This window comes from Mastomys coucha, unplaced genomic scaffold, assembly GCF_008632895.1.
Source record: "Mastomys coucha isolate ucsf_1 unplaced genomic scaffold, UCSF_Mcou_1 pScaffold5, whole genome shotgun sequence".
In the NCBI taxonomy this organism is placed as follows: Eukaryota; Metazoa; Chordata; class Mammalia; order Rodentia; family Muridae; genus Mastomys; species Mastomys coucha.
Genome location: NW_022196911.1, coordinates 104,750,725 through 104,768,244, shown reverse-complemented (window position 1 = coordinate 104,768,244; position 17,520 = coordinate 104,750,725). Strand labels below are relative to the sequence as shown.

Sequence of the window (17,520 nt, the reverse complement as noted above, 5' to 3'; positions counted from 1 at the left end):
GGGGGAGGCAACAGGGGTTTGTTCTTGTTGTTTTTGTTTGTTTGTTTGTTGGAGGGGAAACTGGGAAATGAGAAATTTACATGTAAATAAAGAAAATATCTAAAAAAAAAAGAAAGAAAAAGTTGTTAATCAGAAAGAGTATTTGAAACACCTCACTGAATACTTCAGACTACTTCAGACTATGCCTATTACTTTACCCACAACATAGCTTCCAATTTGATAAATATAGGAATATTGAAATATGGATGAAATAAAACATACCATCTATCTCTACTGAGAGATTTTTATTTGCACATGTATTTATATAGTTATTTTTGTTCTGAGAATCAAGTCTAGGTTCCTTCTTATGCTGACAAATTTTACCTGTCCCAAAGGGGGAGGCAATAGTATTGCAGTATTAGTTCTTCAAATAGTAACACTAAATGGCTCTGTTATGTGCAAGCATTTTTCTACTTGTTAGTCAACGAGTTTCTTGTATTTTTTACTTATAGTTGAAAAATATAAGCCACATATAGTTCATGACATTACCAGTTACAGTTTCAGATAACTTTTAGTTTCATGAAGGTATTAGAATTACTTTCTACAATAAAAATGAATCAGAAAAGAAAAATGACCAACGTATAGAGAACAAGAATATAGACTGGTAGTAGTCAGCAACATTAGAATAGCTCTAGATCCTATAACAGTAAGTAAGCTTGCCGGGTACATTCAAAGTGAAATACTGACTGTGGTCTCTGATGGTTAATCTTCATTAGCAATATCCTGGAGTGGAGAAGCACCTAGAAGGCTGGTGAAGAGCACTTGTGTGTGTGTCTGTAAAGGCATCTCTAGAGGACCGACAGAATAGGGAAGAGAGATTCTAAATGTGAGCAATGCCATCCCATGGGCTATGGACTCTGGTGGGAGCCAGCAGGCCACAGGCATTCTTGTCTCCCCTTCCTCTTCTGCCATCCAGTGACTGGCTCTGTTCTTCCACACCCTTTCTGACATGATGGAATAAACCTCCAAAGCCAAGAATCAAAGGGTCTTTCCTTTCTTGGGTTGTTTCTGCCAGATATTTGTCACAGAGACAAGAAAAGTAACTGATATGTGATCATAAACATGAGAACCTTTCAATACCAATATCTCTGAAATATCAAGCTGAAATTGAAAGCAAACACTAAGTTGGCCCATTTCAACTCCTTAATGACAGTACAAGCACCTTCTCATAAACTCCCAAGACCTTCAAGTCTCTGGCATGACTGTATCACAATAAAGTTACAGAAGTTCCCCACAAATATCTTAATCAATTTAACATCCTAATTAACAGGAATACATCTACATGGTTACAGAATTCTGGGGTAAAATTCTGTGAGAGAGTCAAAAGTGCTGAGATGTGGGAAGTAAGACATAGGATGAGCAGATCTGAAAAGAGGCAGAGATGCGAGCCAAGCACACTCAGTAAGAGCTCACAGATGGAAAGGAAGTGAGGCCAGCCACGGCAGGCAGGATCTCCAAACAAGGCAAGACCAAAACCCGGGAGAGCCTCCCACGTCCCAGCTCTCAGTGAAGTCAAAACCCAGGAGAGCCTCCCATGTCCCAGCTCTCAGTGAAGTCAAAACCCAGGAGAGCCTCCCATGTCCCAGCTCTCAGTGAAGTCAAGTGGAGAGTTCCTCCTCTCTGACAGGCCTGCTATTAGCAATCTGTCTTTCTGATTATTGCTTATACATTTTAAATTCACTGACTTATGCTATACTTGTTAGATACTCAAATATGAACTTACATACACATACTTCTGGCTTCTCTGGCATCTTCTACTATCCATTTAACTGTACATAAGAAACAGCCATTATTAAATGAAATGAAGAAAGAATAACTACATGAGGATATAACACAATGGTCTAAACACAAGATTATTTTTACCTTTGTTCATATTTGTTAAAGAAAAAAAGTTTGCAAGAAACCAAGACAAGTTTTTACATCATAGGCTGCAAAATGAAATCATATTTAGGCAAACAAAACAGCACAATTCTTAGATCAAAAGCAGCTAACAGCCAGTCCTTGGAATATTTTCCATTTGGAAAAGTGCCAGCTTCTGCTATTTATTCTCAAGCTCCGACTTCATGATAACTTCCTCTGTTATTTTCCATCTTGATTATTGCTTGCTGTTCTACTAGGTGCTAAACTGTTAAGACCATCAGCCAATTGTTCCAAATGGGGACAATGACTACCTAGGGTATGTGAGGAATGAATCTACAGAGAATTTTACTTAAAGATCTAAAATAGTTTATTTTAACTCCAGATAAAGTGTGTTATTTTGGTATGATCCTTTCAAGCCCTTGATGAGTGTTAGTGTTGTCATGAATCAAGATGACAATTTAATGTTTAATGAGTACAACTGCTTGCCTTTTGATCCCCTTCATGGCATCTGGTTCAGAGCTGATGTGAGCAAATAAGCAACAAGTCCTTGTGTGGATAAAAACATTACTTCTTGTGATGTCACAGTACATAAATTATCCTAAGATGTTCGTTTAGCAAGTAAACCAATGCATTTTACTAATAAGCAGAGCAAGGGGAAGAGCTGGGCTGCAGCCTCTCAGGGAGAGAGTGATAGGGAGCATAGTTGGTAGGAGAGATCCTTTGGGGGCATTTCTGTAAATGACTCTGGTCTGGAGGTTCAGCAAAGAAAACAAATTATCTAGGTACACAAAACTCAAGAAAGCCCCTCTCCTGAATCCCTTGGATCAGGTGCTATGCTGACTTTCTTCCAGGTAAATCCCATCTACTCTGAATACCAACTGCCAAGCTTCCTAAATAACCTACCAAATGGTTTTGTGGTCTTCTGAGAATGTATTTTCTTACATTGCCTGACACACGGTAAGAACTGAGTATTTACTGGGTAAATCTGTTTGTCCCAGCTAAAACTTACATAGTAAAAACCAAACACAGTTCATTCACCCTACACAAACGGATGGAGAAAGACAGCTCCAACGCCAGGCCCTTCACATGACAGGTCAGAGATAAAACCCTTCTAGGCAATGCTTAGATAGTAATCCATTTGTGAACATGATAACTAAAACACTCTAGTACCCAACAAAATCTGCACAGGGAATTCTAAAGGTCCAAAGGCCTAAACCTCATTTTGTAAAAATGTGTTTCCACTTAAGAGGAAGAGGGTGTCTGAAACCACTGAGTTCTATTGTCTCTCATTCCTATCACTTAAGAACAGCTGAACTGCTTTTTCTGCTAATAAAAAAGGAAAGAAAAGGGAAAAGAAAAGAAAAATCAACTAGTAGAACTAGTCTGAAAATAGATCCAGGATGGAAAAGCAGTGTGAAGTAATACCCTACATGGCTATTGTAAACAACACTCACAGTCTGGTCAACTTGGCTCTCAGTGCGCTTTGAGCAACCTGTGCTTTTTAATTTTGCTTTTAATTTTATGTTATCTGTATAGATGTTTAGCCCGCTGGTGTGTCAGTACACCCATGTAGCCAAAGCCCACAGAGTCCAGAGGGGGTGTGGGATCTTCCAGCTCTGAAGTTATACAAAATTGTTAGCCACCAACTGGGTGCTGAGATTAGAACCAGGTCCTTGGGAAGAGAAACTAATAATCCTAACCACCGACCCTGCTCTCCAGCCCCAATAAGAGAAATTTTTTTTAAAACATTAAATATTTTATGACTGCTTTTTTGTACTCACTTCAAAGCTTCCTCAAATTTATGGATCTTCTTCTGAGCATCTTCTTTCTCTTTATCAAGTTCACTCTGCAGTTCATGAACCTGCATGAGAGAATTCATGAAATTCACTGGAAGATAAGGACACTCAAAAGTACAAAAACAAACAAACAAGCAACAACAATCTTAAATCTGTTGTGATATGAATTCAGAAATACTTAATGTATTTCATGATAGAAACTTACTTACCCATAGAATAATTTCAATATTCTACTCCCAATATTAATTTTTAGTTCAACACTAATAATTCGATTGTCTTAAAAAGGACTCAGTATACATCAACTTCACAAAGCACCAATCACTTTGACAAAGGAAAGAAATTTAACATGCTTGAGAAGACTCAGATAAATACCGTGTCTGCACTGACCAGATAGAGAGTGGCTATTATAAAATCTTCCTTCACTAAGTGTGATTTGTGCATCATCGACCAAGTTTGGAGCAAACTACTCCATCATGGTTGCCTCCTTCCTGCAGGCAGCAACCCTTGAGTGGGATGATGGCATTAACCACAAAGGTGAAAGAAAATATTTTTCACATATTCAAAACTGCTGTATGGATACTACATGTGGACATGATGGCGATCTTAAAATATGGAAAAGAAATTTCTGAACAGCTAGACAGAAAAGAGAAAGTGAATGACTTACTTTTGTAGCCACACAGCTGGTCAGGCTGCAGAGCATCCCTGAGTGCTCAGAAAGCTCTCAACTTGGTTTTATGAAAGTACACTTACACCTGCTAGCCACCACCATAGGGCTGAGTATACATCTGCTGGACATTGAGGCAGAAAAAAATGACAAGAACCGCACATCACAAGTACACACATACACACACACATACACACACACACTCAAAAACCATGTCACACACTGCATCAGAACTAGGCAAAAGTAGATTTTTTTTTAAATCAGTTTGGTTGGGACCTATTTAATTCAAATTCCACATATTTTTGGTCTTTCTTTTTCTAATTATTTTGAATTTTCCCTTTGTATAAGGCAAATAAATTAGTAAAATCAACTATTCTTTTAAACTAGCAGTGAGGCTGGAGAGGCAATTTTGATTATATCAAAAAGCCTTACCAGTTTCTCTGCTGGCAAACCACTAAATCAAGACAGAACTGAGAATGGAGAAGACAATGCACACTGAGGTATTGACTGACCAGGAGGATTAGCAGGCACAAGCCCCACTTGTTGGTACTGTAATGATCAATTTAAAATATCTCAAAAGTGATGAGAAGGATCACCTCACCTTGAATTTTTTTGCCACTAAATTTATTTTACTCTACATAGGAAAAACAGTCTTTTAACTATTTCCAGGCTCAGACTGCAACTCCTATCTCACTTCTTATATTGATCCTTGATATGTATTACTCTGCTTGGCACAGTGTGAGAATCTTAAATTGGAAAAGAAACAAACTTTACTCATTAAGTATTTGGAGGCAGAAAGCAACTCTAGCTAGAAAGAAAGGATAAGTTAAATGGTCGTCTCCCTACTTCTCAAGTGATTTAGCTGTGTGTCTCAGTCCCCTCTAACAAATGGGATCAAGGAGAGCCATATTAAGATTTCTGGCAAAAGTGAACTACTTCAGGCAAGGTTCTTATGAATACTAGAACATGAAAAATTCTCAGTCCATGTTAATTACAGCTACAGAGCCATATAGGACACTGTACTCATCTCTCGATTACACAAGATCATTATGAATAACAGTCATGACGTGCACAGTACACAAGGCTGACTTTCAGAAGGCAGCCCCTGGATGCCAAGCACTCTGAGTTCTGTAAGTACTCAGTATCACTCACCGCCCAATCTTAACCTGTTTTAAGTTTCAGTTTTACTACTTAGTGAATTTAAGTAATTAATGATGGTTAGTGAGTGGCACCTTAATAAAAGTAATTATTTCTAAGACTATCTGCTCCATGTCTGAAGGGAAAGGGAGCTCTCAGGGTGGGGAAGAAGGGCTCCCCTCTCGTCAAGAAGGCATGCACTGATGCATACTCGTAAGCTGTTTCCCACTTATGTCATTATCTAAGTGCCCAGCATTCATGACCCAAGCAAAGCGGTCACTAAGGGGTGTTCTGGGTTTGTTTCCTCTTGACAGAATATTTTAGTATTGCATGCTTGAGATTCCTTTTAAATTATGGCTTTGTTTTGATCTATATTTCATATATTTGTCGGTAATGTATAATTAAATACCATGCAAGTAATAAATGCATACTGATTTTGATGGAAGACTACAACTACTATTTGTGTTTTAATATTATATAAATCATTTTTACATAAAAGAAAAATAAAATAAAAAACAACAAAAAGATGATGCTCCTGTCCAAGAACTACTTGCATTTATTTCTATTTCTTTTTCATTTATATTATTTTTACACAGAGACTTGCTATGTTGCTCAAAAGTAATGTGGAGTAAGATTTAATGTTATTTACGTCTAGGTTTTTCTCAATATATAGTTAATATTAAACTATAGCATTGAAGGTGATTAAGGCACCTAGTTTACTCTTAAACATAAGAATTTACTATTATGTAGTTGATTTCAGTAGGTATAAGCACACTGATGGAACATATGATGAACATGGTTTATATTCTCTTCCATCCTCTATATCTGGGGACTAAAAATGGAACATATGAATGAGAAAAAGACCATAGATCATGGCATAGCCAAAAAACAAAAGATCAGGGGCTGGCCCCAAAACCAGCAGGCTGGACAACACTGTCTAATCTCCACAGCCTACTGATAACACTATGGGTGACCTCATTGCATGACTTTACTAAATACTACAATACAATTTATTTTTCTCTTTTAACTTTGGGAATATTATCTTTTTAAAGAAAATTATGTCAGTAGAAATTAAAAAAACAATTTAATATATTACATATAAAACTACTGTGAACATGTTTAAATTATTTCAATATAATTACATAAAGTACAATGAATATTAAGCACTGGAAAAATTGTACTTCAGTGTTTCAGAACTCACATTACATTTGTTAACAGTTACAACTGATTTTAGTACTCAAGCCTAGCACGGTTTAACCTGTGTATGTGAACATCTGCCTCATGTTCTTCGTTGGGTAAACAGCACCATCATTCTTTACTCCCAGTGCCTGTTTGGAAAACAAGCACTAGATTTTTTTGTAGGAGGCAGGTGTTTCCTTACTAGTAAAATCATTTACTCCAGCAGTTTCCTGATTGAGCAGATTACCACACTTCATCAAACAATGACGGTTAGCTTTATGGCCTATTATTTGTTTGATGTTCAAAGATCTGAAGAGCAGGCAACAGCCACCAGAGATCAATAAAGACCATGAGATAATATGTGTGTGCTTAAATTAGGGCCAGCATCTGATGCTGTTTCTTCCACCTCAAAGACTAGTGGGATGGTACGCTCCCATCCTGCTGCTTTCGCACTGGCATGAGGAAATAATGTCATTCAGATGGCATTTCCTCCTCTGAACAGATATTCAGAAGCACATTTTATACAGAAAGTCACTGAATGTGCACACCTGTAACTCTCAAAACAAAAGCCTATACACCCCATTTAACTATCCAGTTACACAGTTCAGGGCTATGAGATTTATGTTAGCCCTTTGAGCTGTCAGATGGATATTCCCTCAGGGGGTAGAAGACACCAAACCTTCAAGGCTTGAGATCACAGCAGGTTTAATAAAGAAAGAAGAACAGATGTCAATTTTAAAGGGGAGATTATGGAATTAATTGTGAAACAAAAAGTGACACACCAAGGAACCTTTTCTTTTAACATAAACAATCCCAGTAACAGATGCAAGATGAGCAAATACATATTTTTCTTCTATAGACTAAACAAGTCATGTTTACACTGAAAACCGCAAAGTGCATTTTGGTTATTTATTTTAAAATGAGGCCAATTGACAGCTCATGGAAGATTAATAACTGCTGTTGCAATGCCTAATAAAGAGGTTTTAGATCTCCTCTTAGAGGTGGACTACAACAGGGATGGCCAGCAGGTCACTGATAAACATGAAATTATAACAGGCACATAGACATTGTCTTTCTAAAAGAATGCATTGACCCCCACTTGAACTCACAAGGTAACTAAAGACAAGATGAAAACCTGCCCTCCCCATCTCCATTTTTGCATCTGCCTCCTTTACTTCAGAGGCCACTCATTTACCTCTGCAGTAATCTGGGTTCACCATTCAAGGAAAATCTACCTCCACACCAGTGCTCCCTAACTTACCTCCCTCCCTTTCAAGCTGAAAAGCACAAAAAGAAGAACTGAGGGATCTTACTGTCTGCTTTTTACTGTCCTTGCTCTAGACCCCATGAAGGAGCTAAACAGTCTCCCATCATTGTTCTGAACCTTGGACTCCAAGGAGAGCAGAGCCTAGCAGGACCAAGCACTTCCAAAGAGGGGAGTTATCTACTCCAGTGAAATCATAAGCAGGAGCAGAGCAGGCACTTTCAGGGAATCAGCTTGTCCTCTCAAGCAATAAAGACTTCTTCAGATTGCCCTGCAGAACTAGAACTGAGATATTGATCAAGCAGACCACAGCTTGACTAGAACTGCTTAACTATACATGCCACTTGCCCTCCACCCTAATCCTCTCTCTGTTTAAACCTACAGCTCACATCCATTCCCAGAAGATAGGACTTGCGGTCACTGAGCCACATCTTCTGCTCTCCCTGCTTTCCCACTCCTTGGCTCTGCTGTGTGTTGGGAGGTGGCAAAGCCTGTCTTCCATGGCTGCTGCACAGTGGGCTTTGGCCCTAAGCTCCAGTTACAAAGCCGCTTCTCACGTTTCCTTCCTTTTGTCTATTTGCCAGGGAGAAAGACTGACAGCAGAACTTAGATTACTGGATGGCTAAAATCAGAAAAGAAGTCAGTAAAAGCAAAGGCTATCTGGGTCTGTCTCTCCCCAGAACAGCTTCAGTGTCCTTGCTCCTAGACAATGGCCCATCTTGTTCCACAGGCCAGCACATGAGAGAACTGGCACAGACCACAGCAGTAGAATAAGAGAGCAGAAAGAGGTCCATAATGGGAGAGAAGCCAGAAGGCTATCCACAGAACAACGATGAATACTAAACCCAGGCTAACCCAGGGCCTTACACAATGAAGAAGGCTTCCAGAAATCAAGCAAGCAAGCAAGCAATCTGTTTCTCTCTCTCTCTCTGTGTCTTTGTCTCTCTCTGTCTCTCTCTGTCTCTCTCTCTCTCAAGCAAAATATTTAGGAAACTTCATTTCTCAGCAACAGAAACTGAAAAACTTCACTTAAACAAAAGACATTTCGTATTCCTGTTCAGATACTATTTTGTAGATATAAATATACTAAACACATTACAATGAATTAGAAAAAGTGCAGGAGTAAGAAAATAATTACAATTATAATAAGTACACAAACAGATCAATATACATCAGAAGAAGTCTTTTTTGTAAGTCACAACACACTCTCTATTCTATACATCTCTTGGAGGGCAGAATGACTAATGGCTTCCAGCCTCACCCTATTACCTAACACAATGCCTATCCAGTAGAAGCATTTAAAGAATATCAACTAAGCAACTAGAGGGACAAAAATGATGGGTTACAATGTGAAATGAGAATGCTACAATACATACCAGGGTTAGCTTTAACTTACACATATTTTAATGGGAGGGTAAACCTTACTTTCTATTATATTTTTCAAGTGGATTCATTTGGCAAGTATTAAAAATAAATAACAAAAATATCAATAAAACCTTTGTTATTTCAACTACTTTTATTTTCCCTACCTTATAGCAAACCATTTCAGAACTAAGATATAAGTCACAAGTCTATCAATTGTTGTCTAAAGTATTAAAAACTTTAGTCATTACTGAAATAGGAATATTAAATACATTTAAGAATTGTGCATGGTTCTGAATGCTAAGAAGCTGCTAAGCTGTAAGTAATCAGTGCTCTCACTGTTTCACGGCTCTTGATTACAGATCTGAAGTTCTTATAACATGGATACTACACAGGAATGAAATGGAAGCCCCAAGTATTTCAAACTTGTAGAAATAAAAAATCAAGTTGTTCATAAGAGAGGTTCAGTCAATGAGAACTTTTACTCACCCAACAGAATATAAAACTAGAGCTTTAATGCTGGTGTGATTAACAACCAAACTTGAAGCTGTTCATAAACATGAAAACTTTTATTATATTGGTTAGCTGAGATTGAATTAGTAAGAAAAAAATCCTTTAAAGGATGAGGTAAATCAATTACTTTATTAAATCAGCCCCCCATACCTGCTTAAGTTATTTTAAATGTTTATATTTTCCAACCATATTACCTTTTTCTCATAGGTGTGTTTTAAATGGTTTTTCTCCATGTGAAACTTATTTTCTTGATCCTGTAAATGACAAATGTTTATTCTTAGTATGTTTTATAATTACCTTTAAAGTTAATAAAATTAGTGACCTGATAAAAGCAATGAATGTACTGGTTATCAAACTTAGAGTTATGCATGTCATTTCCTTATCATCAAGACAACCCCAAGCACCTAACTGTTAAAGTCACCAGCAGCTTTATACAACAAGAAACAGGACCTCAGCTGTGTGTAGGTGCTCCTGTCCTAAAGTGCAAGGACCATTGTGACGTTTAAGACATGGAGACCAGGAATAAGCAACTAATCCAAGAGGGTAATGCCAACCGTGAAACTACTTCATATCCTCCTCCTTGGTGCTCTGTGATTGAGATTAAATGAAAGTGCTAAGAAAAAGAAGCCGGGCAGTGGACAGTGGTGCACACCTTTAATCCCAGCACTTGGGAGGCAGAGGCAGGTGGATTTCTGAGTTCGAGGCCAGCCTGGTCTACAGAGTGAGTTCCAGGACAGCCAGGGCTACACAGAGAAACCCTGTCTCGAAAAACCAAAAAAAAAAAAAAAGAAAAAAAAGAAAAGGGGAAAGGGGAGAAAGAGTGGAGCTTGAGAACTTCAGTGGAGGACTTTCTGAAATAACACACTTATGTAAGAGATTTTTTTTTCACATCAAACAAAAATTTGATGGCATACTACACAAATATTTAGAAAGAACAGCAAATAATATATTCATACTTACATACTTTAAAATAACTACTATTCATACCAGTGCCCTAAAGCACATTATAGACAGTATACCAAATAATAAATATTAGGACTTACTTTTAAAAATATTTGACATATTAAGATATTTAATTTGTATATTTAATATATTTGAAAAATTTCATTTCAAATTAGCATACAACATATTAGATAGCATTAAGGCATTTTGAACACAGTGTATTAGTAGAACCCCTCTGCCCATAGTCCCCTTGTTCTCATCTCCCATATTACTTCCTCTTTCATGCTCTATGTCCTTTTCCCCAGCCCCTCCCCTCCCATCACCCATCTTTACCATATCTTGGTCTTCATTCTTGTTTTTTAGCTTTTACCCATATCCTCCAACACACACAGATGTACACATTATGGGCTATCACCTACATACATATGCAAGAACACATTAAGGGTTTATCTTTATGCATTTGGGTGGCCCTGCTTTGTATTACAAGGCCCAGATTCATCTATTTTCCTAAAAATTTCACGACCATTCTACACTTTGACCAGTTGTGAGTCTCTGTATTAACCATTGCATGTAGCTAAAAGACGATCCTCTGATGAGGGCAGTGGGCTATGCCAGTCTGTGAATACAAAGATGAATATTTACAGTGCGTAGGATTAGGCAGAGCCACTTAAGAATTTCTGGGGTGGCTGGAAATCCTATTTCTAAACTTGGACAATGCTTACAAGAATGCTCACTTTATAAAAAAAAATCATTTGTTCCACTGTCTTTTCTGTATTCTAGCTTTTGCAATCTCAATAAAATAAACAAAACAAAAAGATTTTAATTCTAAACTAATCTCAAAAAAAGATCTTTCAAGCCAACTGTCTTTTACTCTCTACATGTAAGTATCTTCACTTGTTAGGTAAATACCAGCAATACACTCAGAAATGGCTATGTCCAGAGGGCTTTTTCTAAGTTATTTCTAATGGACTCTCATCTATAAACATAGGTCACATCCGTAAGGGAGCTGGGCCCGTGGCCTCACCAGGACTCACTTTGACTTGCTGTTTCCGCTGAAGCTCCGACTCCTGGACCTGCTGTTTTAACTGACAGATGTTCTGTTCTAACTCTTCAATCACACTGGATGTCTAGGAGGGTTGCAAGAACAGAAGACAGAGCTTTGACTTTTTGTATCATTGCACAGTTCTGCTTGACATAGAGCCATTTACCTCTGAGAGCTTAGTCAGAATTTGTTGCCTATAAATCTGAGTGAAAAAATATTTTTAAAGACAACTTAAATCTATTTGAAGTATATTGTAAGAGGGATAACAAGCTGAGCAGTAACTAGAGTAACATTTGAGGCCAAAATTAGTACTTTAAAATAAAAATATAAGCTAAAATCTGCATAGTATTTAATGCTATGAAAGTGTAAAAATGAGTTTAATTTTTATGGACATTTTTATAATTTAAAAAATAAGAATAAAATAAAACAAACATTTCAAAGTAAACCACTACGTGTGTGCAGATACACTTCAGAAGGCATTTCTAAGAATTCCATCTTTAAACCTTTAGTGCTTTAGGCGAGCGCCAAGCAGAAGCTGCTGGTGAGTGTTGTGTGGGCTAGAAACAGTGGCTTCAAGAACAGAATGAAGGGGCCAGTCTCAGATGGAAATGAAAGCTGATACATTGCTGCCATGGCTGAACACTTGTGCAAATGTGGCTATCTACTTGAACAATACCTTAGAAGTTGTAAGTGCATGCTCTTGTCTCAGGAGATTTATGTCAGAATCGTATTTGGTTTTTAATAATTTCACATTTTGCTCATAGTCGTTTACAAGATGTTCTTTCTCTTTATGTAGTATGTTACGCCTAAAACAGTAAGATAAAAAATAATGTTTTACATTTTTGGAACCAATCTCTAAAATGGATATCAACTAAACTAATAATCAACTGAATTTAAATATATATCTCTTTTTATATATGAAGTAAGTATCCATATTTTCATCAACTGGTTTGAAAAACTATGTTTTTAAGTATTTTAAGAAATATATAAGCTGGGCAGTGGTGGCACACGCCTTTAATCCCAGCACTTGGGAGGCAGAGGCAGGCGGATTTCTGAGTTTGAGGCCAGCCTAGTCTACAGAGTGAGTTCCAGGACAGCCAGGACGACACAGAGAAACCCTGTCTCGAACCACCACCACCCCCCACAGAAAAAGAAAGAAAAAAAAAAAAGAAATATGTAAAGAATCCTGCTTAGGTAGGAACGTCCTAAGATTTACTACACAGTCTGACCCACTCACGGGTCACCTACAGTCAGGTGGGAGCTCTGGTGCCCCACAGTCTGACCCACTCACGGGTCACCCACAGACAGGTGGGAGCTCTGGTGCCCCACAGACAGCTGTCAGCACTACCTTGTCTTTAACTCCTGTAATTCATTACATGTTAGCTGGTAGCATCTTTCCAGCTCCAATTTCTCTTGGGTCAATTTCTGCCTCTGTAGATTGCTGTTCTCTGCTTCTCCCATCAGTTGCTGGACACGGCCCTCCAGTTCCTTGATCATGTGGTTCTAAAAGAACAAGTTGTTGTTAAGAAAACCTCTAACTAGCTTTTCAGCCATGTGTGCCAATGAGCACTATGAAGAAAAATATTAGAGTAATTAGACCAAGTAAGCCATAATCAATATTAGTAAAACATAAATCTCTAAAGTAACCTTTTGTTGTTGTTGTTGTTAGTTTGTTTGAGACAGTGTTTCTCTGTGTAGACTTGGCTGTGCTGGAACTCTATATACCAGGCTGGCCTCGATCTCAGATCTGTCTCTGCCTCCTAAGTGCTGGGATTAAAGGCATGTACCACCACCACCTGGCCTAGTGAAATATCACCTTTTTACCATAAAATTAATACCATGTTTACATCTATCTAACCATTCACTCCTCTGTGGAACATTTGCTGAGTCTGAAATTTCCCCATGAGAGTAAAGAAGGCCAGCACTGCCCTCGGGTCAATGGCAACCCCTCTGTGCCTCCTCACTGGAGCTCAGCTTTGTCCCTTTCACTTAAGGTTCTAATCAGGATCTTTTAAAATGAAATCCATAACTCTACATTTTAATACCAGGAGTACCACATAACATATTCATCATTAGAAAGTATATAGGAATATTTTATTATATAAATTCTTATTTGTTTCATCTGTTAGATTTTTCTATTTCACTTAAAGGAATTTTCTATTTTTCTAAGGTATGCAAAAGCATCATTCAAATAAATTGGCTCTTTTTTTATTTGGTATTTAAGTTATTTTGAATTCTTCACTTTGGCAGGGCTGCATTTAAAGCCTGAATAAAGGTGTTTATGAGCTTCTAAATGCTTTATTCAAAACTACACTAAGCCAACATTAGCTGAGAAACAACTGGCTTTCATTTTAACAACCACTCTTCAAATAAACGCAAGTAAATGCAACGAAAAGGTTAGGGTAGCCCTTCCTTCCTACTGTTTTTCCAGAGCAATGAGTTAAGATAAGGTTTAAACATCACTGTTAAACTCCAACACTCTCTCTTCATTTCACCTTTTCTTCATTATAAAACTGAATAGATTGGTGAGTTAAATTTTGGTGCAACAACTTCCAAATATGTGACATTAAAAACAGCACATTGGTGAATGCTGTAGCTGCATTCTAACCCGCTGCATGCCTCTGCCTGTGCTGAGCTGAGGAGCTGCCTGAGCAAGTTAGCTCCCCTCTGAGGGCACTCAGAACTACCTTCCTGCACAGTGACACACTGTGTGACACAACCAAAAAGGAACCTTTGCTCTCCAATTTTAAGTGGTGGGATCCAGGGGATCCTTCTGTGGAGTTGGAGCAAAGGAGACAATGTCTACGAAAAGCAGGACTGCTGCTCTGCCTTAGGAGCCTAGAGAAGAAATTCCGCTTAAAGGGGGTGGCGTCCAGAGCATAACTCTCCCGTTAGGAATACGTAAAGGACACAGAAATCCATCTGAAACACAGCAGGAAGGTGTTGCAGATGCCCAGGCAGCCTGGGCTGAGGAAGAGGGGGAGCCACAGGCTGGGCCAGCCCTCTAAGCTGCACTCCCCACCCTTCTTTTGATTTTTCTTTCTTTTATACTCCTAGAGGTATCTTCTAAGCTTGGATGAGGACTAGACAAGAAACTCAAAAGTGGGAGTGGCCAAGGCCACTGAGCCTTGAAGTAGCAAAAGCTCTCAGAAGAACACTGAATAAAGTTAGTTTTGGTCACTGTATAGAGACAGGAGACAAGAATTTCAAAGTCAAGACAAAGATTGCCCATATTCAAAGAAAGATATCAGTGATAATGTGAATATGAGTTTTTAATTTGGGTATTAATCAACTATTAAACTTTATGGGACCTAAATAAGATACTTGTGAGTAAGCTGTAGCCACTGGCTATGCCTACTAAATAAAGCTATCTATGCTCCAATAAGAAAATAACAAATTTGTTGAGGATGTGGAGAAATTGAAAACCTTGTCTAGTACTGGCAAGAATATTATATTAATGGAAATAACCTAAGCCCCCAAACAAAAATTCTATATATCCCCTCAAATGCAGATCTTAGGCTGGAATTTTTAGATAACTGGATTTAAGTTGGAGTATCAGTAGAAGCCAGCTAGCAACAAAGGAACTATGAGGGTGGGAGGTCAGTGAGATGAGGGTGGAGACAGGAAAAGCAGAAGTGGGAAGCCTAGAGAAGGAAATACCAAGACAGGGTAGGAGTAGGAAGATGGGAAGGCAGAGGGAGGGAGTCAGCCAAAACTAAGGAGATATGACAAAAATAAAAGCATCTTCCTTTATATGCTAAACAAAAGTCCAACTTGTAAAAGAACATGAATGATGTACTCTGCATAGGTGGTTCCCTTTGTTCCCAGAAGTCACAGGATTTCAAAGCAAAGTCCCAGCACCAAGTGCAGAGTACTCCCCTATGAGCTGCTGGCTAGACAATCTTCAGAGGTTTCAAGCCAATCAAGACTATTGACACTGCTCTCCACAACTAGAATAAAACATTACTGCTGAAGACATTGCACTCGAGATACAGAACACAGAAAAAACCAAGCTGGTACTCAGTTGGAAGCTTCTCCCTGCTGGCTGACATTTATAGATTCATAGTGCTAGAAGGTTCTATGCAGACTATAGGTGAGAAAAGTGATCATATCCAGCTATAAACCAAGAGTGCTACAATCCTGAACTGCATAGCAAAATATACTGACAGGTACAATAACAATGTGAGGGTTCTGGGGATAACTTTCCTCTGATTATATTTGAAGTTCCTCATAGATAATGGGATAGAACTATTCAAAAGCCTATGGTGATGGAGACCAAAGATACTGGGAGGAATGAATTGCTGCTATTTTGCCAAATGGACATGTAGCTAAATTGTCTTCTAACTTATAGTTATACTATTTGGTTAGAGAAGCCTCTTTCAGCCACTGACTGGTTCCATAACTGGTTGAAGTGCTAAGAATGACTACTGAATGCTTGGCCTCCAACATGTCAAACACATCACCCCCTCTAAAGCCCAAGGAACACTAGAAGAAGATGTACAAAGACTGTGAGAACCACACAACTGAATGCCATCTTCTGGATAGAAGAAGGCCAATGCAGTTGTGAACACAGCAGCTGTGACTGCACATGCCTGAGACTGACAAGAAGAGATCACTGGAGGGAAGGAAGGGGGGATGAAGAAAGATAAGGTAAAGAAGGGAGACAGGTGGAGGGAGAAATGAGGAATGGAAAGAGGAAGGAAAGAGGAAATGGTGATTGAGGAAGGGTAGAGTAGGAGGCAGAAGACCAGTTGGAATGGGAGTTGGTGGGAACACGAGGAGCATGTGAGAAGATAGTTTGAGAACTACTGTAATCAAAGAAATTGCACACAACTATGATATTGTCAAGAATTTTTAAAGCAATTAAATAAAATATAGTATTTTTAAAAGATTTAAGAAGCTATAAGCACAATGAAAAATAATGTAAAGTTTGCTTTAAAAAAGTACTGAAATTACAACTACCAAATGATTTAGCAATCTTATTTCCGGAGGTAGTTACTCACTTCTCTTCACCCCAAATAAAGATCTCAAGATCTGTGGAGATCCCATGTTCAACCTGGAACTATTCTCAGTCCCAGAAATCTGCTGTATAATACTATGTATATTCTTAATGGTATTGTTAGGATGGTATATTTTGTGTTATTTATTTTTTAACAAAAATAAAAAGATAAGGGAAAATTAAAAAAAAAAAATAGCCATAACATACCACACTAAACGTAAAGCACATACAAATATCTTCCCAAACTGAATCCCTAAGACTTTATGGGCCATCAACTTACTGATAAGGAAGATAATGACAATAAACACCAGTGAGCTCTCACTGTAGGTCAGGAACCATGTAAAGTGTCAGCAAGCATGTAAAGTCAACAAGCAGTTGGCTACTTAAGATTCCCCCAAATGATGAGGATAAGTACTGAAAGTTAGCAAACTTGTCATGTTCATGCTTTACCCTTTTGGCAAAATGGTAAGCAGCAGAATGGAACTTGGGTAAGTAAGCTAACCCAAACCCAATCCATGTGTCCATCATCATGATGAAACCACCTAAGGTCTTTTTCTTAGCCTCGTAAATTATTTTTGCTGTTAAAGTTTGTTGTTGTTGACTGGTTGGTGGGTTGGTTGGTGGGTTGGTTGGTTGGTTGGTCGGTTGGTTGGTCGGTTGGTGGGTTGGTTGGTGGGTGGGTTGGTTGGTTGGTTGGTCGGTGGGTTGGTTGGTCGGTTGGTT

General features: G+C 38.3%; 1 protein-coding gene across 17 annotated transcripts in view; it reads right to left on the bottom strand.

Annotated features, from left to right (window-relative positions):
* Cep112 (centrosomal protein 112) overlaps nt 1-17,520 on the bottom strand; it is a 507,666-nt gene that overhangs the window by 383,929 nt on the left and 106,217 nt on the right. For all 17 annotated transcript variants that reach the window (XR_004113083.1, XR_004113081.1, XR_004113080.1 and 14 more), the window contains 5 exons: nt 13,147-13,301; nt 12,475-12,604; nt 11,791-11,883; nt 10,009-10,068; nt 3,681-3,760 (listed from right to left, as the gene is read on the bottom strand). Coding sequence is in view for 13 of the 17 variants with exons in the window: in XM_031350526.1 (XP_031206386.1) it covers nt 3,681-3,760; nt 10,009-10,068; nt 11,791-11,883; nt 12,475-12,604; nt 13,147-13,301 (518 nt within the window). In the remaining 4 variants the exon portion in view is untranslated. The remainder of the gene's footprint in view (nt 1-3,680; nt 3,761-10,008; nt 10,069-11,790; nt 11,884-12,474; nt 12,605-13,146; nt 13,302-17,520) is intronic.